This window comes from Trematomus bernacchii, unplaced genomic scaffold (assembly GCF_902827165.1).
Source record: "Trematomus bernacchii unplaced genomic scaffold, fTreBer1.1, whole genome shotgun sequence".
In the NCBI taxonomy this organism is placed as follows: Eukaryota; Metazoa; Chordata; class Actinopteri; order Perciformes; family Nototheniidae; genus Trematomus; species Trematomus bernacchii.
Genome location: NW_022987559.1, coordinates 342,501 through 368,374, shown reverse-complemented (window position 1 = coordinate 368,374; position 25,874 = coordinate 342,501). Strand labels below are relative to the sequence as shown.

The window sequence follows — 25,874 nt, the reverse complement described above, 5'->3', positions numbered from 1 at the left end:
ACATCCAGCATCTTGAGAGGATGTGTGATCGTGTGTGTGCAGAATGTGTGTGTGCAGAATGTGTGTGTGCAGAATGTGTGTGAGCAGAATGTGTGAACAGATGAGCAATGTGAGTGGGGTGACCGTAACGGCTGATTGGCTCATTCCCTGTCCTCTGAGCCGTCCCATGATGCTTAGAGGAAGAAGAACTCTCAAGGTTATGCATGCCAACATATGGGGGACATGCAGCTACCAACAACTGCACACACTCATGCACAGGAAGTGAAGCAACACCTTATCCTTGGCAAGACCTGGGGGGTTTTCACATTTCCATTTAAACTGCTACAGACATGTTATAGCAGTAAATCACAGGTCATCACATCCTCAGAAGAGCAGGCTGAGAGACAGGCTGAGAGACAGGCTGAGAGACAGGCTGAGAGACAGGCAGAGAGACAGGTAGAGAGACAGACAGAGAGACAGGCTGAGAGACAGGCTGAGAGACAGGCTGAGAGACAGACAGAGAGACAGGCTGAGAGACAGACAGAGAGACAGGCTGAGAGACAGACAGAGAGACAGGCTGAGAGACAGGCTGAGAGACAGGCTGAGAGACAGGCTGAGAGACAGGCTGAGAGACAGGCTGAGAGACAGGCTGAGAGACAGACTGAGAGACAGGCTGAGAGACAGACAGAGAGACAGGCTGAGAGACAGACAGAGAGACAGGCTGAGAGACAGACAGAGAGACAGGCTGAGAGACAGACTGAGAGACAGGCTGAGAGACAGGCTGAGAGACAGGCTGAGAGACAGGCTGAGAGACAGACTGAGAGACAGGCTGAGAGACAGGCTGAGAGACAGGCTGAGAGACAGATAGAGGTCGCTCTTGGAAACAAAGCCGTCAAAAAATGTGTCGTTTTTTTGTATTTGTTTGGATATCAACAAAACAGAAAAATATGTGCTAAAACATCAATTGACACAAAATGAATCATCAACAACTTATTAAATAGATGAAACATGTATTAATGATATAGTGATAATGAGAGTTATTAGGAAAAGTCATGTTTTTTTCTGGTTCTCAATCATTGGCTGTGTTTTTGCATTTTATTATATGATTATGTAATATTAAAATGTAATTAACCTAAAAACTTTTCTAAAAACTTTATTGGGTTAAGGACAGATGTTTGCATATAACCTTGTATATTAATGCAATGCAAATCCGCAGATTAAATTATTTGGAAAATAATTGGTATTTGCAACAAAAACAGTGCATTAATGTAACATTTTTATGTGGACGTGGGAGGGAAACAATGCGATGCTAGACCTGTGAGATGATAAATAAACATGCTAAAAAAAAGGCAAATTCTTTACATTTGAAACACAAAAGATAGCAATTCATTTCTGACTGGAAATAACAGTTTGACAAATCATATCGCAACTGAGAACCACTGAGAACAACTGATCACACAATAATGCTCAATTGTAAGTAAATACAATCCCTCCACTGATGAAGACCACACAACACATTTGAAAAGTCAAAAAATCGTACCTTGAGAACTACTAATATTACTTTTCAACCATTAGAAAACATTATATTTTCCAGCATGAATCTGTGCCTGCTGGCCACACTGACTGCCTAGCTACACTTATTGGGACCAGATAACCCACAATCCAGCTGTTAAACTAATGCTGGTGTATTACCCCGAGGATGCTGGCAGTGGCAGGGGTCAATTAGGATTAAGCTCTGCAATATTACACACTGTTGACCTACTGTTGACAACTAAAGGGAAAAGGTTAAACTCAATCTTCCATGAATATAATTAGGGCTGACATCTTTGTGTCCTTGTGACTCTGCTCGTAGATTTCATTGATGATTTCAAACCTTGGTGTTTTGTTTCCATGAGAATGATGGAGACCTGTGGGTGTGGCTGCAGGCTTTATCAAATTAAAACAAGCATCTGGACAATCCCTGGCAGGGTAACAGGCCCATACACACACAAGAACACACATACCTATACTTGGCTACTTAACTGGAGTAGCTCTAACCCACAAATAACTCATAACTCATGCCATTTTAGCTTGCACATGCTTGTTGTGCTACTAAATCAAGGCTTATTTACTCAGACTAAAATATCAGTCAGGCCATTAATCACTGTGTGAAAACAGGTCGTTATTCAAGTGTTACCCTGGCCGCCATTAGTGTGTCTGTGTCAGAGTGTGTGTGTGTGTGTTTGTGTATGAGATGCCAAGGTTGCACATGTGCCCAGAAATGTGTTTGGGGATTGAATTGAATGAGGGCTGTTGGAGGAGCGGGAGTTTGGAAGAGAACCCAAGAGGCACTCAGTTGTTCAAATGTTGTGTCAGCACTGGGGAATGAAACATCTGGCTGTGCGTGTGTGTGTTTGTGTGTCTGTGTGTGTGTGTTGGCCTCGTCTAACTGGTTTCACACATTTACTCAATCGGTTGCAAACAAACAGAGTAAGCGGGCTGATTGGGATCTCTGGGAGCACAGAGGGCGCTGCATTGTAAATAATCCTGATTAAACATTTTGTGTCTATTTTATTTGAGTGAACGGCCCTTATTTAACCACGATAAACAGGTGGAGTAAAAGCTGAATTTGGCCCTGATTCAAGTGGCTTTTCTTGTCTATATTTGTGTATTTACTGAGCTTCATAATCCTGACAAATTGAAGGATTCATAAATTATTGCAGACTTTTATTTAGTCATAAATTGTAACATGGATGGTAAATAGACTGCTTTTTATATAGCGCTTTGTTCCAGTCTTTACGACTCCTCGAAGCACTTTACATATAAAAGTCATCATTCACCCATGCTGAGGAAGTAGCAGAGGCTACCATGCAAGGTGCCTTTCAAGGAAGCTGGCATTCACACAATGTCAATTCCTTCCGGAGCAATTTGGGGTTAATTAGTTGCTAGTAGCTGAATACGAACTCACCTACTACTGTTATTGGTATGAAAAATGTCCAACAATTACAAGGTACACATGTTCTGTACTGGGGGAAAAAAGCAATAAGTGCACCTTAAGTTTAAAATAGGAACATGTGCTCTAATGTCAAGAATAAACCTTCATGTAAGTCAATTATCTATTAACCATCTACAAAGCCACTAGATACAATTTATAAGAAAGGGTGACAAAATGGTGCCCATAGTTTCATTTCACACAACCGGAGTCCTGATCGTTGCTGGTTCAGTGTTTTATTTATGGCATTAACACCTGTGTGTGTCACTTTTTATTGCATATGACTGCACTCATAAGTATATTAATAAAAGGGTAGTTTTATAACCCCATCATTTGCCATTTCATCATGCTGATTGAACCTTATTTCTCCCTAGCTGCAACATATGTTAACCGTGATTATACTTCATGTCGACTATAAACCCCGTCTGCTCTCCGTCTCTCTGCCTCTTCCTGTCCAGGTGGAGCACCTGCTTAACAATGCATAAGAACAACGTCCACAGCTGTGCACACCACCCTCTGCCTGCATCTGCAGAGCAGGCCTATGGCTCTGATTGGAGGAGAGAAGACCCTCCCTGTATGAATGGACAGGAGCTGAGGCTCAACACAATGTGACTGGATTAGCAGGATCTTATGTTGCTGGGCATGTTAAAAAATGAGCATTGTTTCTAAAGCATAAAATATAGAGAGGGAAAAGAGCTGTGAGGTGTTAGAGGAAAATACTGCAGGTTCAGGACATTACAGCAGACGAGTGAGTCGAAGAATGTGTAATATATCAGCCACTTCTCCATCTGTCACACGATCCTCACACACACACTTACATTTCAACACAGGAAGGTTGTGAACAGCCCTCTGCCGATAATAACCGAGTAAGTGGTTATGATTGTGGATAACATACTTTGAGGGTTTGCTGTGAGCCCCCTGAGGAAGATATTTAAAGGGCATGTTGGAGATACCACCTATGAGAAAATGTGGAGACAGTTAGAGGGAGTCTCTATGCAGAATAGGGATGCAACCTGAGCAGATCATTAAAAATTAAACATAATTTTAAACCAACTGCCACCAGGACTGCCCCAGGGAACAGGCTGTAGATGTCACACAAACACACAAGCACATGGTTGAACACATGCAAACACTCACTATCCAACATAAGCAACTTGTTGTCTCTTGTCTACTTGTGCTATGGTTGCAAAATGTCAAAGCTTTTACCATTTTTCTGTAAATGCCACAGTGCCTCAGCAAAGTTTACATCCGATTGCTTTGACTCAGATAATTTGCCTGATCCTCTTACCTCAGTATTACGTTATATCTTGTAAAATATATATTTTAAATGTTGACAATGTTTCTAAATAGCCTTCCTCTGCCAATAAGGTTTTTTTTCTATCTCGGTTTGAATGTCAACAGGATAATGGAAAACTACTGGCTTGATTTTTTTTTTAAAAGGATGTAGCATGGGCAAAGAAAGAGTCCATTATATTACTGAATCACAGGGTGGATACACAAGCTATTTTTGACATCCATTACCATCGCAGTGTAGGGCATTTTTTCTGGATTCATGTGGTAAATGATTGAAAAAAATAAGTTCCAGACTGGGAAAATTCAAGTTGTATCCTCTTTAGTTGGACAACTCCACGGAAACAGGTTGTTTAAACGCTTTGAGTAGCGAAAGACCACACATATTTTTGAACTCGTGAAGTCAGGAGAACGACTTCACAACACAGGAAATGGGACCTCAGTGGAGCATTTGAAAGCATCCATTGTTCAGCTATGAGTGCCATTCTAGTTCATCTATGCCACTATGAGACTAATCCTTTCATGACAGCAATCACCTTGTGGCCTTTACTCGAAACAAATGTATACAGTTGGGCACAGTATGGTATTCATGCAGTATGAACAATTCTAAGTTAAACCACTATGTTGAGAGTTAGAAAACATGGTGTAGCTGCATCACTGTCAGTCAGTGCTGGTCCTGCCTGAGGCGAGCAGACAGCCGAGTTTTATTGAATAAAACTTTACAGCAGGACCATTATCTGTCTGCTGGGTGACACCATGTCTGTTTCCGTCATATTATGTAATTGTGTTTTGTTTAAAAATCTAAGTACTGCAATATCTTTACAATCGTGTCAATATTTTTCACATTGAGAGGCATCTAACTCAGGGGTGTCCAAAAGCAGCCCGCGGACCATTTTGAATCGGCCCTCAGCTAATTCAAAAAGTATAATGTAATATGGCCCACAAATGAAACTTGTGCTTGTCTTATATTGTACTTCTTAAATATAAATGTAGAAATGTATAACAGTAGTATTCATGTGTTAAGACCACTTTTCAAATAAATTCAGTCAATTAAAGTTGGAAACATTTTCTAACATATCTTAGTTGATAAGAAAAAAGCCCAATGACTTATTTACATACCAAGCTCGAAATACACCCTTCCTATTTCTCCTTATTATAATCTGAGGCTTCTGTGTTAAGGGATGAGCTGCCAACACTCACAAGCATAATCTATACATTTGATTGATTTTGCTAACTTATAACTGAATTTATGAGGCAATATACCTCAGTGAGTGGCCCAGCCCTTCGTATAGTTTTCTGTATGTGGCCCTCTGTGAAAAGGTTTGGACACCCCAGATCTAACTATTAATATTTCAATATCCTAACAGTGGGAAATACAAATATGAGCCAATCCAAGCTGAGCCGGGCCTCCACCAGCTGTCCATTGGCCTTCTGTGCCCTCCACCTTCATCTCTGTAATCCCCGGAGCCGGTCCCTCTCTATTCTCGCCCTCCTTCACAGCCTGCGCCCCTTATCTGCTCCACCCGCTCTATCAGTTCCCCTCTCTTTCCTCTCTCTTTCCACCCCTCTCCACACTCACATGCCTTCCCCATTGCGAGGGCGTCTCGGCAGCAGCGTCACTCACCATGGTGCCAGAGTTCGTGCCTCCCCCGTCCTCTTGCTCTCCCCCCTCACAGCTCGTCCTTCTGGCCTGGTGTTTACAGAATTGTCCCCGTTGAGGGATGAGATGAGCCAGAAAGAATGAGAAAATACAAATGTATAAGGACGGGATGAAGAGAAAAAGCTGAGAACAGGTGAGAAAGTTGCAGGACTACATTTACTTTGAGGAAAATTCATAATATTCTTAAACAACTTCATTTCTTAAACACCAGCAGCTGAGAAACTAAAAACACACACTTCCTGTCTCCATTTGTGTCCAGTCATGTGTTCATTTCATCCAATTAACGGGTGTAACAGGTTCACATCTTAAGCATGCTGACCCAAATGATCTTTTTCTCTTTGAAGAGAAGCTTTGTCAAATTGCTGCTAAACTCTAACAGTATGCTTTAATCCATATTCCTTCTTGGACCTTAAAATAGATATTCAAGGTCATTCAAGGGGGATTTGTCAGGTTAAACAGGCATGTATTTATAAATATGTGTGTGTCTGTATTTGTCTACTCACCAACCACGCCAACAGCATGCAGCCAAACATGCTCATCATTGTCATACACATGATGAGCCTTGGCAGATATTGTTCATCAGGTCAGGTTGCTGGTGTCTAAAGGATCATCGTGGATGCATGATGCAAGTTTCTTTGTGTGTCTTCAACCTGCCACACATTTGTTCTGCTGACTGTCAAGGTCACCTGGTAAATCTCACCTACTTTGCCGGGAGTCAAATCAGCCGTTCCCTCCATCCCCCCCCCCCCCTATCTTTTTCTGTCCACGCCGATTTTCCCAATCCCTCTCTTCCGTCTCTATTTTTAAACCAGATTAGCAGCGTTGGCGGCATGAGAGCTTTATTCTCCCTCACTCATTACCTGGATGCCGGTTCTCAACGTCTGCTAATCCCATAACGCTGCGACTGCACAGATCACTGCTAGTTTACAGAGGAGTAGCACAGGGAAGCGTGAGAACAGTTTCCATTCAGGAATGAGTTTTATTCAGTTGAATTCAAAGCTGTTTGATCCACAAAATTCCATTTATTGTCTCCTCTTCTTTGTGTCCGAGTAAATTACAGTGATGGGCAGCATATAAGTACATTCACTAAGTATTGCTTTAATTGTATTTTCTTTTAATGCCACTTAACTTGACTTAATGATCAAATATTGTACTTACAGCTTTAGTTTAAAGTTATTTTATTATTTTAATTGTTGCATGAAGAAACAGAAAAAGGTGTATGTGTTTACATTTGTCTTCTATACATTTAGATAATTTTGTAATTTCATTTTCATAATTTGCATTTTTTGGGGTGTTTTTTTACTTTAAGTTAAAAAAAAATAGAGTATTTTTACATTCAATACCTTAGGTACATTTGACTGAATATCTTGCCTACTTTTAATTCGGTTTTTAGCTTTAACAGAGTAGTTTTACATTGTGGTTTTAGTACTTTTACTTAAGAAAAGGATCTTACTACTTCCTCCAACACTGGTGAATTCCCACCAAACCATAAACTCCTCCAGTCAATACACATAGAGCCAGAGTTACGACCCAGATCATATTTATCCATCCAGACGTTCATGTACAGCAGGGGTGTCAAACTCAATCTCATCATGGGCCACATCAGCATCATGGTTGCACTCAAAGGGCCGGTTGTAACTTTAAGACTATATAAATATACATATATAAATATTTAATATATATAAAATAATGTATTATATATTACATTATTGCCTCTGCATTGGATTATTATCGGATAGGGTAATAACTTAATAATTAACTACGTTTGAAAGCAGAAGTCTACGGCAAATAATTGCAAGTCTCTTCAGTGCGTATGTCCCAAAATGATTTAAAAGGAAAAGCGAAATTCTGAAAAAAAAAGAAAAAAAAGTGACATTTTGAAAAAAAAAGTCAAATTCCGAGAAAAAAAAGTCTAATTTGAGATGCATTGTGGGACATGTAGTTTATGGGCAATGTGCTTCTGTAAAGCGGCATGTAAACGTATAATAAACATATAATATTCTTTGCAAGCTCTTGTGGGGCCGCATTAAATGAAGTTGCGGGCCGGATTTGGCCCCCGGGCCTTGAGTTTGACACACCTTAATGTACACTGCAAAGTCAGCACACTGCAGCTCAACTAAAATTTGAAGAAAAAACATGAATAAATAAGCATGTTCATAGAAGCTACCTTTAACAGCAGGTGCAGAGTGAAAGTCACAGTTGCCATATTGTTTAGAGCAGGCAGAGTTTTCAGTGCAGCATGAGCTGACCTTGCTGGAGTTACGTCTTGAATGGCCTTCTGCTGAAAAATGCATAATGTAAGCAGTAAAGCCCTTACACATTCAGTTCTTCTTCGAATCCCCATCTACCTGTGTGATCAGAATACAGGCAGAGAGCAGACTGAAGAGTCATCCTCACCTTCCTCTGCAGCAGAGGAGAGTCTGCACCAGGCTTATTCTGAACACTGCTGCACTCAATTAATATGGATAAGCTGCAAGTGCTTTAAACATGTGAGGAACTGGTACAGGATGGGATTCATGTAATCCTTATATTCTGCATCTTTAAAGCTGCACATTGTAGCTCCTTTGATGCATCCTCAGTGCTTGAAATGAATCACGCTGATCTAAAAATGGAATTGGAGGAAATGCATCTTAAGATAGAAAAAGATGAGTCAGACGTGAGGGGAGGAAGCAGAGAACAAGTCCTCAGTATGCTCTGCTAAAGCCTCTTGCAGTTAGAGCCCTCCCATGGACATCTGTAGGTACTGCAGCTGCAGCAACCACCACTGTGTGCGTAGAGTACACACCTTACACATGACTGATAAATGCGAGAAGCGAAAATGCTCAGTCATAGCTAAAGCACTCCTAATTTAGGAAATGTTCTGCATTATATATGAGCATGTGTTAGTGATAAATGTGACTCTTTTTTTATCCAAGCCTCCCTTTACTTTGAGCCCACACTGCAACCACATGGAGAAATGCTGGAATTACAACTGAGGGTAAAAATACCTGCAGCTGCAAAGAATACACATTAAAAACTGTAGTTAATGATTTAAACCAGGATCACAATTTACACGTTTATTAAATCAATCAACTGTCACGATGAATTTCAAAATATAATCCACAGAGCATGAGATTAAAAGCAAAATCATTCAGTAAGAGAGAAGTTCCTCAGAACGTTATTTGATAAACAAAAAAATAAACTTGTTGGCACCAACACACCTTTGGGTTTTCAATGGAGTAGAGAAAGTGTGGATTAAGTATTACTAACCTGTTTAACACTTGACCCTGATAATGGACGGACATATCAGTATACAAGCAGGATCTGTGTCAACCTCAATTTGAACTCCATAAAAAACATTTAATCCTCAACTGGAGAGACGAAGTTAATGGACGTAATCCAGATTTATCCTAATCTATCTGAGCATGCTGAAGCAAAGTGAAATATAAATAGAAATAGGCACAAAAGTAAAGTAACAGATATCCCCAACAATCGGCATTGATGCAACTCATTGATGAGCAACTATGGCTTTAAAGAAGGATGGATGAAAGTAAAAAAAAAAGCAACAGGCGTTTCAAGTTATCTCAGTCACTAGCTCTTGTGAACTAAGTGTCACTGACAAAAGCGAGGCAAAGGCCAGATGAAGAAGAAATACAATCTATACAAATCAAGCATTTCCACAAATATAGGCTCTTGCTGCTGCAGTTAACCAACCCCCCCACACTGCAGTTTACACCCCGATCTATTCACGGTGTGTGAGTCTGTTCTCTGCCTGATTAACTGCAGCTAATAGCTTCTCCACGGGGCGCCTGCTTTACACCGACTCCACGCCAGCTGGGTTTGTAAACCAACAACAGCAGACAGATAGGACCAGACGGAGGCAACATGTTTTACTGTCGTGCTTCTGCTCACCAAGCCATGTAAGCAGCCATAATGTATGAGAAAGATCCACAATCAATAACGCATGCGGCAGTTTTTTACAAATCCACAAGCAATGCAACAGTGTATGTACAATTTGTTCTGGTCTTGACTTTGATTGTAACATTTTCACACAGCTAAAAAGGTATTAAAAACATTTGTCTTTGATACATTTTAAAAGAAACATTTACATCTTGCTGACTTAAGCTGATCAGGGTTTTAAAGTTGGTCAAATTCATAAAAGCTGCATCTGATTATGTCATAGTAGCCTACTGGTAACCTGACCACAGTTAAATATTCTTAGACAAAATGGCAAAACATAAACCAACTTAGTGCAGCAAAGAATTGAAAAGGGTTTTAAAAAAAATGATCAATTTCAACAAAGGAGCAACACAACTGACCCTGATTATCTCATATCACAGATAAATATTCGTAGAGCTAAACATATCCCAGTCTCTACGGCACAGTATTGAAATCTCAACATCAAATTCACATTCACACGTCTTCACATTTTGCATTCACATAGCTCGAGCTATCTGTTTCTTATGTAAGCCTGCAGAGATGTTCACTCGCACTCACACATATTTACACACAGACACAAACACACGCCTCCTCTGTGTCTTCTCACACAAACATGGCGGAGGACACAAAGCTCTCCCCACGGCTGACATTGGGGTCCGGATGATAGTCCTGGGGGTCGCTGTCTGTGCGCATGTAAGGAGGCGGGACCTCGTTGTTTCCGGGGTCATCCCATCCAGAGGGGGCAGCAGAGTGGTAGTGCTCCCTCACATCTTCAACATAGTCGTCATCGTCGTGGTTGGCATCCAGGTCCTTCCAGAAACAAGGCAACAGAAAACATGTCATCCTTCATGTATTTGACACTTTCTTTTATCAAGGTCAATTAGTTATGAACACTTCGTTGTTTTATATCAGAGAAATTGAGTGTCATCCCACTTGTTTTTGACGAAAAAGCATCTTGACCTTGCACACAGACATGATAAATAATTACATTTCTCATAGTAAATTGTCATTTTCTTATTGTCCTTACTTTCCTGTATGTTTATATTTCTTGTTAACATTATTTAGTGTATTTTTCATTTAAATATTTGTTCCGTGTTTTGTACAACTCAATTCCTCTTATGGTATTTATGTTTGCACCATATACAACATAGCAAATTCCTTGTATGTGAAAACCTACATGGCAATAAACTGCATTCAGATATTAATTATATTGATAAATATTCATTTGTATATGAATATGTTAACAGTTTTACCTAATTCTATTGTTGTTGTACTTTTGCCTACATTTTTATTTAATTGTATTGGTATCCCTGTACTTTTACTTGCCCGATTGCGTTTTCCTTGTCTCTTATTCCTGTTGCTGCTTTGACACCTGAATTACTCTAAGGGGATTCATTAGGATTTACCTTATCTTATCTGGATCACAATTTATTTTGCAGCCAGGGTTTAATCTGTTCCTGAAAGGCTAGAACATGATGCAGCATTTTTCTTAAGCTAGGATGTCTGCTTCTTAAGACTTGATCAATTCAAATATTGATATGCACAAATTGTTCAATGTGCCCCTGTTTAATTAGGTAAATAAAACGTGAAAAAGAGCAAATAGTGGTACAGTATTGACCTGCATGACTTCCTCCTCTCATTCTGGGAAATCTACTAAGAGGAGCAGTGTTGTTGTGTCCTCCTTCAGCTGAGTCCTCCGGCTCATCAGTGTATTTCTAACTGCTGCAGCTGTGCAGTGACACACACCATTACCCAGAGATTTATCAGCCTCCAGTCAGTGGTGTCTGAAATGAGCCCGTTTCCAGACCTCTGATTCGCTAAATGACCATTCAGTATTGAATATCCGGCTGATGTGGGATACTCTTCAGTGACACAATGAGAGTAGAGTAACTGCTATTTTCATTTTATAGGGCATGGGATATTAAAATGGTAAAAATAAAATCATATCACATCTTAATTTATACATTCTGTAGTGTGTTATTAATTTATACATTCTGTAGTGTGTTATATACAGGGTTCATACACTTTTTCACCAATGATTTTCCATGACCTTTACCTAATTTTCCATGACCAAAAAAATTACTCTTTCTCAGCGGTACCACTGAAAATGGTTTATTTTAACATGGAACAGGAAAATAAGGTCTGAAACATGTTGTGCCTATCTAAAACAAATCAAATAGTAGGCTTACTAGCTTCTACAGGCTAAAGCAACTAAAATCTCTCACCAGCAAAATACCTCGTCAGTTAAATGCCATTTTACGTTTCATTACTATACAATACAGTATTTATTATCATTATAGTATTACTATTTCGGCGATTAGATCAAATATAAATTATATTTGATGCAACTTTAGTTACATTTCCATGACTTTTCCAAAACCTTGGGAAAAATATTGTTTTCCATAACTTTTCCAGGGCCTGGAATTAGCATTTTGAATTTCCATGACTTCTCCAGGTTTTTAATGACCGTAAGAACCCTGTATATAGGTTTTGTGAATGTAAATGGTCTGCAAATGCTAAAATCCCTGTGTTCCCTCCAGAGGGAGTTTCTCTGCCAGTAGTGACATCACTGTGTAACACTCGCGCTTCGATTGGCTAGCGCTCCAATTCATTGTATGTGATAGGCTAAGTGGCGAGAAATCTCTAAGCGGTTGACCAATCACAACAGAGCTGGCCAGCTAACCAATCAGAGCAGACTGGGCTCTGGTTTCAGACAGAGGGTGAAAAGAGGTGCTGCAGCACAGGCAGTATGAGAGAAATAAAGAGCTTTTTGAACATTAAAGCATGGAGACATGTCACAGTAGAGACACTACATACAATGTCGAAACCTTAAAAATAGGCATAAAAGGGCCCCTAAGAATGTGTATGTATTTAATAGAAGCAAAATATATACTGTAACAAGTCACAGTAGAGACACTAAATACACATATGAACCTTAAAATTAGCATTATATGGCCCCTTTAAATCATTTCACATTTTGCAAAGTGTAAATTAAACGCTGCATAATATTTGAAGTCTGTTATTTGTTTATGCAAAGATAATCTAAGGTGTTTTTCTCTCTTCCTGTGTGACAGTTCTGCAGTTTGATAAGGTTCAACAGCACACTAAATTGATGGATCCAACTAATTGAGGGAGTTGCAAATTCATAATTAAAACACAGAAAGGAAAAGAACACGCACCATGCACAGTCTGCATTTAAATGTATAGAAAAATATAATGAATGATCCACGTTTGAGGAACAGTTTTGGAGTTTGTGTCATCTCTGAATTTTTATTTTTTTATTTTATGCTGCTGCAACGCAAACATTTCCCAAATTGGGATTAATAAATCATTTATCTATCCATCTATCTATCTATCTATTTATCTATTTATCTATTTATCTATCTCTCTATCTCTCTATCTCTCTATCTCTCTATCTATCTACCTACCTACCTATCTATCTATCCATCTATCTATCCATCTATCTATCTATCTATTTATCTATCTATCTATTTATCTATTTATCTATCTCTCTATCTCTCTATCTACCTACCTACCTACCTACCTACCTATCTATCTATCCATCCATCTATCTCCCTACCTATCTATCTATCTATCTATCTACCTATCTATCTATCTATCTATCTATCTCTCTCTATCTATCCATCTAAACAACTTGTTCCCTTACCGTGACTGGCTCGGCACTCTGGGTATTGTAGTACTCGTTCTGCAGAGGTCCGTCCTCGCCGGCCACTGGGACATGACTGATGTTTGGATGCTGAGGACGCACACATCAGACAATAATTATCATCTTGCAATATACTTATTTATATAAATAGTTATCACCGCAATAAACCGTATTTAATTAACCAGGTCAGAAGAATTTCATTGCCATTTCTACACTGTAGCTTTGAGCATATGACAATAACACCTTCGAAATTCAGTATATATACATTTAATCTATTTACTTTTCTACATGTAGAACAACCAGTTTTCTGGTGAATGATACTGTTTTGACACTGGACGGGGACTCACTGTGCTGGCGGAGCTGGTGGTCTTCTTGGGGGGAGGGGGCTTATGTTTAGGTGGACCACTGAAACACAAGCACACAGATCTGTCTGGTGAGTCACACATTATGACACATGCAGTGTGGCGATTCATATAATGAACCAATTTGCAGATAACACACAGAACAAACAGCCAGGCATGAAAAAAAGCTAATTGAATTATAGTTGTCGGCACAGATACTCACTCTCCGGTCAGTTTGTTGTTACGGTGTTTGCGGTACATCGCTATGGCTGTTCCAATGATGGCCAGGAGGAGTATGACTCCAATGATGGCTCCTATGATGCTGCCGGTAGTAGCACCTTTCTCTGGAAGACGAGTACCTGGAAAATCAGAAAAATAGGAGAAAGAAAATACCATTAGACAGACTCAGGTTGTATGGTGGAGAGGAGGTTTTGTGGCTCAGACTTGGACACCTGAAAGCTGCTTGACATCCTCCTGGATAATCTTTGCTGCACACACATAATCTGTTGCACATTCTGACCTGGTAGAGGAAGCCCCCCTCTGTTTCTCTTCCTGAGGTTTCTTTCATTTTTTAACCCATAAAAGGGGCTTTTTGTTTGGGGAATTTTTAACTGAATCATAGGAAGTGAAAGTCTAAAAGGATGCATGGTGTCTGTCATGTGCTGTACAGATTTTAAATCCCCCTTAGGCAGAATTGTGATTAGTGATATTAAGGCTTTATAAACGAAAAATGACCTTAATCAGAAGTAGACGTGGACATGAACTCCCTAGCCTTGTCGATTCCATAACACTATTTTATATTTTAAATATTAATTAACGTAAGGCCCCAAAATAAAACCAAGTCCAGTAGTGCCTGATCACTTATACTGCATGTCAATACATTGTGAGCCATTCAGATTGTTACATTTAACGCACCTTTTAAAACCAGAGGAAGACAAACGACCTAGTACTTAATTAAAGTAGTCACTTGACACTTATTCGATTTCTGGAAGATAAATAACCCTGCCATGGCTGTCTCTTAAATATGAAGCTAATGTCAGCATACTGGTAGCTTAGCTTAGCACAAACACTGGAAACAGAGGGAAACTGTTAGCCTGACTGTGCCCACTGATGAACGAAATCCACCTACAAGCACCTAAAAGAATGAATTGAATACCCAACATATGTTTGGAGGGGTTTTTATGTGTCAGATTGATCTTCCTGGAGATTTTGTTTGTTGCCAGGCAACAGGTGAGAACCAATAAACAGGTTTTAAATCTAAGGGTAAAAATCCCCTAAAATCATTATTTTAAAGAGGAAAAGTAAGACGGCTGTGGGATGCAGCAGAGAGCTTTGGGAATCCCACAGTAAATGAGTTCAGAATAATTACATGGTATACAACCCAATGTAGTTATTCATCATTGGATGTCTTTCTCTTACTCATTGTACAATGTATGAGAGACTTAACTGGCCTTCTCCCAGTATAAGAATACAAATTATTGATTGGAGATTATTTTTAGTTCTTCCCACTTCACCTACAATATCTACAACAGCACCTTTTACTTCAAATTATCAACAGAGACTTTGCTACCACAGTAACAAAAGCAATGGGGTTTTAGGGTTAGTCGGTTCCGTCTTTTAGGAATAATTCTATGTCCGACGTAAAATCTTTGACTTCATTTTGGCGTGTTGAACCACTGACAACTTTAACAGGACTACTTGTACAAGTTGTAGGTGACATAAGTGAATACTTTGTGGACATTTAACCATTGCATTATTTTTAATATGTGCAGGACCCACACAAAGACTGAGTGACCCATCTCTAGGGGCTGAGACCCTAATAAATACTTTATCAAACGTCATGTGTTCCCAAAGAACCTCAACATTCAAACAAAAAGTCAGGGAAAGAAAGTAAAAAAAACGGTTTTGTGAAGCAGGAATATGTTTCTTCATCTTTTCCATTTCGTAATAATCCTCCAACCATTTAGTTTGATCTTTTGCCTCGCCCCCAGGCTGGAAATCAGTGGTTTAACAAACATTAACGAGAAGTCATATCGAGCAAGACCACATGTACTGTGATATACATGAAGTTACTCCACACTGTCAGACATATAACTAAGGGTGGCCTTATACAAAAGAGACTTAGCAATGAGGATGAGTTTATAAATGTGTGTGTGTATGCATGTGTGTGTGCATGTGTGTGTGTGTGTGTGTGTGTGTGTGTGTGTGCGTGTGTGCAGCCGTGCAACACTGTGCTGGTACGGTACAGACTGGGTTTTGATTAGAAGGTTGAATCACATGGGTGATTAAGACGAACCAGAGGAATCATGCAGAGGTTCCACTAATGAACCATGACCACACTGAACATGAACTGACACACAGACACACACACACATCACATGCACGCACGCACACACACACACACACTGTATGTTTACTGAAGGTGCAACTGGCTCATTATTCCCCCCCAAATCCCAGGGGATTATGCTAATGAGGGTTGTTAAAGGGCAGAGGATCTGAAGCTCGGTTGATGAGAACAAACCCTGGTCGAAGTAATTGGAGGGGTCATGATTGAACGTTGTTACTGCACTAATTATATTTCTCCAACAATAGACTACTTTGACTAAAAATAATTATCATTCTTTGGCGCAAACAAAAGTGTCCGAGTGATTATCTCTGCTGAGAACATCATCTTTTACTGCTGACCCTCGTCGTTTTATTGCGCTTTTAAAGCCCACATTTGAAAAGGGGTTGCTGCGAGCCATCTACACAATGGACTTTATAAACATTGCATTTGAAGAGAAAACAGGGAAATGAATAAATGAAAGACATGACATTTAAAAAAGGAATCAAAGTGGATCTGAATCTCTAATATGAAAAGCACCAACTGGCAATCAAACAAAAGGGTTCCCTGGATATACAAATGGAAAATCTTCTTTTGATGGGGTGAACTGAGTTAATTATGTTGTGCGTATTTATTCAGCGGGGTACAAATACTTTTTCCTTTGTTTTTCCCCCAGCGCACGCTGTGCCCTCAATGCATCTAAAGTACTTTTTATTCTGGAGGGACACAGTCTGCCACAGCGCTCTTTCATAGAGAGGAATATTAGTTTTATTTATACTTTGAGTTTTATTCTTAAGACACCATTTTTTTTTGCTTTTTAGTAGTCTACCTATCTATGTGCTTTAGTCAATACGTTTTGTATTACTTATTTTTGACACAACAAATGCAAAACAGTTGGAATTATTTTTTATGTTTTTGTATTATATTGCAAATGTCATCATTGAAATAATAATAATTAGCATTTCATTGTCGGTTAATCTGTCAGTTATTACGCAGTTATTAAAATCTATAAATCAGTAAAAGGTGAGAAATGGCAATGAGTTTTTCCCAAAGCCAGAGATGCTGACAGCAAATGCCAGAAAACATTAATTTCACTCAGAGAGATGTTAAGAAATCAGAAGATATTTACACAAAGGGAAGCTGGAGTCAGAGGACTTTGCCTTTGTTTTTCTCAAACAAATTACTCAGATTATTAGAATAGTGGGCAATTAATTGAATAGCAGCTGTACAATTCTGTAATAAAGTGATGAGGACAAGCAGCTATTATTTCTGGAGGACATTCAGGCTAGGCTGCAGGATATGAAAAGTAATTATTAATGTGACTGTCTGAATTTTAAAAAGATGTCCAACCATGAGCTTATAAAAGAAATATTTCAGTTTCAGTTCACCCATAAAACACAGAATTATGAACTTTAAAATGAACAATACTAAATAATTACTCAGATTTTGTACAAGGACTGTCAGGAAGGAGAGTGCAGAACATTTCACTGGCATTTTTCGGAGTCACGATGCTTCCCTGGAGGGACTAATTCTATTAAGTAATTTAATGAGCATGGACGGATGGTTTGCTGGGAGAAAAAAACACATAAGAATAAATCCGATCGTGTCTCTTCCCAAAACCTCAGCAGCAGAGACTGAATGAGAAGCACTCACAGGCATTTAGGGCTCTATTAAGATTTCCAACTGGAATCTGCACATCACAACTAATCACATACATTTCAGTGTATGTCATGTCGACTATCTTCCACATGGGGGTGCTGTGTAGCTTTAAAACTAAACTCTGAGCAGCTACAGTAACATTCATCCTAACCCTGATACCTGCCCGCTCCTTTCAGTGTTCTGTATTGCTGCTTCCTCATTCCAGTGCCGTGTCTGTTTATCGTCACACCGCTCCCTCCTCCATTTTGGCTTCAGGGATTTTTTTGAAACTCTATAGGAGGCCTCCCCCCCACCCTTATCTCACAGGCGTCATTATCCAACCAAAGTAATTTTCACTCAGCAGGTTTCAGGTAGAAAGCGGCTCCTTCCTCTCAGATAACCTCAGATAGAGAGGAGAGAGAGAGAGAGAGATGCAGGAAAAAGAGGCCAGTTTTAAGGATTGAGGTGCGGAGAATGGCTCGACTGGAGAGCGTGCCCTCTGTGTCGGCCCTGGACACCAGCCATGTCTTGCACTAATGAAACATCCCAGACAGAGAGGGAGAGAGAGTGTGTGTCAGTGTGAGTGTGAGTGTGAGTGTGTGTGTGTGTGTGTGAGTGTGTGTGTGTGTGTGTGTACTGTACGTCTGCTAGGCGCGTTTTAATCCCTGCAGCTCTTTGCCAAGGACATACAACCACTTCCCCACATAGAGTACATTTAGGACACATAAACACCAAATACATGTATCCACACACACACACACACACACACACACACACACACACACACACACACACACACACACATTGTATTAAGAAGCAGCTGGCATCCTCGGCTGTATCCTCATCATTCAGTCTGACATATTTACACAAACACAGTCTGCAGCGTGCCCTTTGCCCTGCTGCCTTTCCTCACCAGACTAACAAACACATGCATACACAACGACATATCATACATATTTAAACATACAAACAGACAAGTTGAACACAAAATAACTCCATATCCAAATACTGCAAATGCTACTATCTTTTTCTTTACTGTGAATCAGTTGCTGAAGGTCAGCAACATGTCTGAGAGCGGATCAATACAGGGTCATGGAGTCAGATGCACATCTATGCTTCCTATACGAGAGCCCTCCATTGCTCACCCTTGCCTGCCTGGCCGAGCTAGTCAACCGTAGACCAGCACTCTCCCACGGGCACGGAGGAGGGGGAGAATAGAGTGGGAGTGAAGGCAGAGGAGATGAGCCTGGACGGTTGGCTGAAACTGCTGAAATTACCACAGACCCACTTCAGCGGGTTGGAAATACCACCCGAATCTCTGGAGCTTTCGGATGCTGAATACCGGCAAGCTTCTGCAGCCGGTGGCGAGAGTTGTTCACCTTTTTACCTTTCATTCTCTTCACTTCTGTGTCAGAAAATCTTTAAGAGGTGGGAGGGGGGGGGGGAGACAGATCCGCACTCCTAGAAAAACGTACTGCACATGAGTCACTGACTATAAAGCTGACATGAGGAGAAAGGATTCATGGAGAGATGAGTCAAGGGGAGATGACGGAGTCCAAACAGTGAAGTTCTGGAGAGTGACATTGAGGAGAGAGGAGGTGAGGAGAGAGGAATGAAGAGAGGGAAAGATCAAGAGGAGCCAAGTGAAATGGAGGCTGTGATTAAGACGCTGGCTTCAGATAAGTAGAGGGATTTCCCGGCTGCTGCCTTCAACTGGCTGATCACACACTTAGGGGATGAAGGAGCGCGTGAAGACAAAGATCTCACAACCCTCTCTTTTCCACTCAATCCCGTGTTCTCTCTTCCTGTGTGTTTACGCTTCTCCCTGAAGGGATTAAGGTTAACATGCCGGCCTATCCTCAGCATCCGCCGCACATGCCGGGCTTTCGCTGCATTTATCTCTGCCTCCTCCTCCTATCCATCCATCCTTCCTTCGCTTCCCATCATCCCCCTTTTCCTGTCATCCCCCTTTTCCTGTCATCCCCCTTTTCCTGTCATCCCCCTCCACCGCTGGTGTAATTTGGGATTTGCTTGTTTGGCTCATACGACAGCACAAATCTGCAGCGTCTCCCTCTGCATCTCTTATCTCCTGTGCCTAACGAGTAGAGATAAGCCTGTTTTTATTACCCTCCCTGACCTCTTTGGAAAAACCTGAGCACACACAGGTACACACACACACACACACACACACACACAAACACACAGGTTTTTACTACACAAATTGCCTACTAGTCCAGCCTCACAATCAGAAATGTTAATCTCTTCCGGAGTTATGTAGATGAGAAAACGTTGAAATATATATGTAGTTGGTTTAAGAGATTAGCAGACCACAGTAGGAAAAAAAACAATTATAGTGTAGCTGGACATCAAATTCTTTCCTCGTGGATTAGCTTGACTTTTTTAAAAAGGGTCACTTATCATAAATATCTAAAGCATGATGCATCCTGGCTCAAAGGGTCGTATAGCCTTGCCCCAAACCCCTTCCCCTCTCACATGTCTTTTAAGTCCTCCTCCAGTATGCCTTATTTTAAGAACAAAATGTATGTTTGGTTATATAAATCCACAGCATTTGATCACTCCACCACCATTAAAATCGTTGAAAGAACTTTTTTTATTCTTCATTTTGGATTCCCTTTTAATTTGCTAAATTTCCCTTGTTGCTTCTGAGATGTCAGTGGAAACTCGAGTCGTAGCAAAGGCTTGCAAAGTTTGAACATAACGAGACAAACCAGTTTTATCTGAACCTGATGAACTCCGCTGAGACACCAGCTTCAGAACAAACACACACGGCTACCCCGGCCACTGCAGAGTGCCTGGAGATGAGATTAGGACCGAATGAATTGATGGCCTCTGAAAGAGATTAAGATAAAGACCAGTACATGTAATCTCATTGCTCACTAAGAGAAAAGAGGAATTGTAGCCTTTAGATCCAGAGGTTAACTTAGTAAAACACACACCCTATCCATCTTTTGAAGCATTCACTCCAGTTAAGCTGTGCGCACACCTGCCTAACGTCTCTGGTAATACAGTAACCCAATAATCAACAGAGATAACAGCGCAGAGAGGAGAGAGACAAGAACAAGACGAGGGGGAGAGGGTGAGCCAAAGGAGGCAGAAAAATAGGAAAATCAGAGAGTAAAAAAAAGCTTTTGGCTACTCTGCCAGGGTACGTACTGTACATGAGCTGCCGGCCTGCACACACACACACTTAAATTATTCACAATCAATGCAAGTGCTACAGAGTTGAGTGCAGCAGCTACCTCTGACATTAATTTCATGGCGGTTGAAGACCTGCTACACCCACTACCACAATCGCCATCGCCATCACTGTCATTTATTATTCAGCTGCACTCATGATGCCATTACAATTCATTTCAGCGCGAAACAAATCACTGCAAATTGATTGCTCTCGTCCGGACAACACGAGCAGTGGAGCGACACCGAGAGGACGGACTCTACTGATCTGATGGAAAGAAAACGTCCCGACTGAATCTGTGTCTGTCTCTGTGAGAGTGAGTGAGCGTGAGCGTGAGCGTGTGTGTGTGTGTGTGTGTGTGTGTGTGCTGTTTCCAGGGTTTTTGGTATGAGCAGATGACTGATGCTGGTCTTTTTTAATCTTCTGTGACTTCAAAACTCAACCTTGTGCCTTTCAACTGTCTGGGAATTTAATTTATGTCACCGACACCATGTCTTAACTCTGTGAGTGTGAGACATTTTAAAGAACAGTATGGTGGAACTGTGAAACTCTGCATGTGTGTGTGTGTGTATATATGTGTGTGTGTGTGTGTCTCCCTCTCTGGGGAGACAGTGTGTTCCCTGCCACAGTGCATCAAAGCACACTCAGTTGCCTTGGGAGGAGGCAGGAACTCACTCACTCACTCTCTCTCTCCATCTCTTCTCCCCCTTCCCATGCCTCCATCATCCCCTCCCCTCCCATCTCCCTCCATTTCTTTCTCTCTCTCCGACAAGGTCGCCGCTCGCCTCTTGCTGTCTGCCCGTCAATATTTACAGTCCACTTTACACTGGCACGTAGGTGGCCGGCTGCAGCCAGCGGAGAAAGAGAGGTTGCATTAGCCAAATGTAGCTTTGCACTCGGGACATGAATGATCTGCTGTAGGACACGCAGCACTCTCTCTGTCTCTCTCACACAAGGAGAGAGGGTGGGAGGTAACAGGTAGAGCGATACTTAACAGAGGAGTAACAAGTGCTCAGAAAGCACAGGTCAGATCGACAGCACATCAATGGGAGCACATTTAATGTCTAAAGCCATTTTAGCACTTTGAAATATCAAACACATTAAGCTGATTGTGATACATAACAGCACAGTCTCAAAATGTAAAGTGGTGATATTCAAATTCTTGATTTTGTATATTTAATATACTGATTATTTTTTGACTGCACTTAATTTTGATGAGTAGTAATTATGACGGTATAGCAGACTTATGTTTTACTCCAATGTGCTTATACATCACCATATTAATGTATTTAAATAGTATAATCTTTTATCTAAAGGTAAACTTAAGTTAACTTCAGTAACATATCATTACAATTATAACAAGCTGACAAACCTTATCAAATGTTTTTATTTTCATAATCATCCTTTAGAGCTGGAAGATATTGTTAAAAGCATTAACACACCAATGTGTTGCCAACATCATAAATTGCAAAATTGGTTTAAAAATCTCCTTCTTTTATGAAATCTCACGGTCACACTGTAAACACATCAATACAAAGTTAGAAGAATGATCGATATCACTCTCATATCTTTCCGTTAAGAATGTAACAAAAGCAGGTTGGCGGTGAGCATAGCATAGCATAGCATAGCATAGCATAGCATAGCATAGCATATCATAGCATAGCATGAAATAGCAGAGCATAAAGAGTGGAAAACAGCTACCCTGTTTCTGCTATGAAAGTAAACAATCTGACTTGACAAAAGAAGAAAAATTAAGACAGGAAAAATTGTAATTAACGTCTGCATGCGTGTCCCTGCAGATGCGTCATTGTTTCTTGCGCCAACTGCCTCGAGAAAATACAACAAGCAGGTGAAAGCATAATAGTATTCTCATTTGAAAACAAAACAGTAATTAACCTTGATCCATGTCTTACGCTGTGTTGTGCCATTATTATTTGAGGGATTTAGCCTCGAAAGTCCTTGAAAAGTCTTTGAATTTGATGTAAAGGTTGTCGGAACCCTGTCTACGATAAGATAAGAAATCCTCATCTGGGCTACAGCTCCACACATAGCGTACAGACCTGAAATCTGTTTGATCTCCTCTTCCAAGCCTCTGCATGAAAGAGGAAAAGCATATTTCCCAAAATGTCAACCTGTTCCTCTAAGACTGAAATTCAAAGGGCTTTTCAAATAGCAGCAGGTGTCCTACATTTCCCAACAAGTGTAGCACACAAGAAAATGTGTTTCCTGAAAACAATCTAGTTGTTATGACAATCTCTTGGATAAAATTACTGATTATAATTAAAATGAGGTACCAGCAGCTAACAAACCCTCCGAGGGGAACTACTGTAATTCGCAGATGTAGTAATCTGAGAACATCCTGCCATTTGTTGTACCTCAAAATGCCTTTAGGCCTCCCATCCGTCTTCTCGCACTGCTTTTTCTGCTCGCCATTCCCCCGCCTCACGCTCTCTTCCCCCCCGCCTCACGCTCTCTTCCCCCCCGCCTCACACTCTCCTCACACTCTCCTCCTCCACCAGTGTCACAGTGGCCTCGAGGCCAGGCAGTCAGGAGCAGCTGGTATGTTTACCTGCCCTCCTAACCACTGCTAACCTCTAGGCTAGAAGGGACTCTCACCTCATTACCTCGCCACTCAGCCACACACACAAGCTCAAACTCTGCTTTCCTCTTAGATCCCCCACATGATGCTTCACCGTAACAGCCTCCGTGTACTGCATCCTTTCTGCAGGCGGCTCTGCAGAAATGTTGGATGCAACGAGAGGGGAAAAAAGGGACTTGCATTTTTCCAAAGCGTGGAGAGTGAGTTCATTCACGTCTCTCAACTCTCGTGAACATGAGAGTGCTCTTCATGTCGCCTTCCTATCTAGTTCCTCACACACACTTCCAGAAAGGAAACAGAGACAGAGACGGTGAAGGATGGGAGGGAGTGTAGAACATATAGGAAGGAACATGGAACTGAGAGAATAGAAGATTCATGCCGGAGGCTGGAAAAGTAGATGATGTGTAGGTGGGAAATGAATCACAATGAAAAAGGTATGGGTGGTACAGTTCCAGATGTACCACTCTTTCAGCTTGATGCAATGAAACTAACGATCCTTGTGCAAAATGTGTTTTCTTCTGTGTTGGCTTAATGATTTTCTTTCAAGGCTTGTTTACTGGCTTTGTACCTGTTGTATTGTTGACCACAAAGCAGCCTAAAGAGCCTTGCATGAGTCCTGAGAGTGCCATCGCAGTAATAGGCCTCATCTCTCCCTCAAACTGCCTCATCAGCCCTTGATTAATGACACACACAGCCGTAATGGCCTTGCATGCTCTCCACATTCATTCACTTTGATACTCCTCATCCCATGCCCCTGGAGAGAAAACCCACAACAATGCGAGCTGTCGAGACACCCAAGAACGACGCTCTCGCCAAACTCGAATTCAAACCCTCATTAAGAAAGACATTTCCTCCATTGCCATTCAGTTATGCATTGCATCTGGGAGCGGGTGGACAGGAACAATAGAATACAGAAGAGATGGGAAGGTGGAGAAGAGAGCATTCAGTGTTTAATTTATCTTCATGAGAGTAAAGAATGGTTTCATCAGCGTTTAAATGCGGTTGATTGGCTGCTTGGCAAGAGTGCTAGTGATTTATGCACTGGTAAAAAAGGATGCAACCTCTATTCTGGCACAAGATGTACGCACACACTACACACACTCACTGCACTTCAAATCCATCTGTGCCTCTGGATATAAATCTGTTGGAAAGAAAACTGACTGTTGTTGCAATCCAGAAATGTGTGCAGAAGTTTATTATAGTGTCTGTTGTAGAGCTCTGTCAACAAAACATCACACCTCAACTGGCTGCCCGGCGCCTTTAAAGGACACAAACACATATGTGAGCATTCTGCCAGACACACAAAATCACACAGATGTCAACATCCACACTGACACGCTTTGTGATGCACTGGCATGGATGTAAATATTATGGACACGCTTCAACCTTCACATGACACGGATGAAAGATATCAAACTGTCGTACATACATCAAAAGCCCGCCAAGCATCAATAATGAACAAATCTACATTCTCCTCCTCCGCCGTGTATTGAATGCACTGAAAGAGCTGATTCCATTGTTCCCCGACCAATCATGGTTGCAGGCGCAGGTTAGTTTATTGGAAATGCTATTTTATGCACTATTCATGTGAATAATCAGATATATATTTCTAAACTCCGCCTCATATTTCTGCCTGTTCGGATGCTCCTACAGTACACTCCAGTCTGTGTGGGGGCGTCTGTTTACACCTGTGTGTGTGTGTGTGTGTGTGTGTGTGTGTGTGTGTGTGTGTGTGTGTGTGTGTGTGTGTGTGTGTGTGTGTGTGTGTGTGTGTGTGAGTGAGTGTCACAGCAGCAGAATTTATGTTCGTTGTTTGAGAGTGTGTGGGGTAATCAATAATGTTTCGGTGAAGGACACTTAGGAGCAGCTTGGAGCCCAAATCCAAGCCGGCATGAAAGACAACATGACAGAAACACTTGCTGCTCGACCTGAAGCGGCTCAGTGTGACATCTACCCTGACTGTTGTCAAGACACACACACTCACTCATTCCTTTTCCACACGCCTGTGAACCCATAAGAGTATCTTCTAATTCAGTTGAAAACATTTACACATCGCTACATCAAAGCTGGAAAAACTAATGAGTTATTGACCGATGAGTGTACAAACACAAACACACACCTGACACACACATACCAAGACGTGACCAGCGTCCTTGTCACAACTAAGCAGCGTGTGCTAAAATGTGTACGTGCACATGCCTGCCTGTGTGTGTGTGTGTGCATGCATGCATGCATGTGCTGAGCTCACTGTGTGTACACAAGTCATTATTAGAGGTTTAGTGTGTGCTCACC

General features: G+C 41.0%; 1 protein-coding gene across 1 annotated transcript in view; it reads right to left on the bottom strand.

Moving 5' to 3' along the window:
* Positions 1-8,941: 8,941 nt before the first annotated feature.
* LOC117477305 (nectin-2-like) overlaps positions 8,942-25,874 on the bottom strand; it is an 82,773-nt gene continuing 65,840 nt past the window's right edge. Inside the window, exons 7-10 of the mRNA XM_034123984.1 lie at positions 14,050-14,185; positions 13,833-13,890; positions 13,486-13,575; positions 8,942-10,628 (exon numbers count right to left, since the gene is read on the bottom strand). Of these exons, the coding sequence (XP_033979875.1) occupies positions 10,422-10,628; positions 13,486-13,575; positions 13,833-13,890; positions 14,050-14,185 (491 nt within the window). The 3' untranslated portion in view covers positions 8,942-10,421. The remainder of the gene's footprint in view (positions 10,629-13,485; positions 13,576-13,832; positions 13,891-14,049; positions 14,186-25,874) is intronic.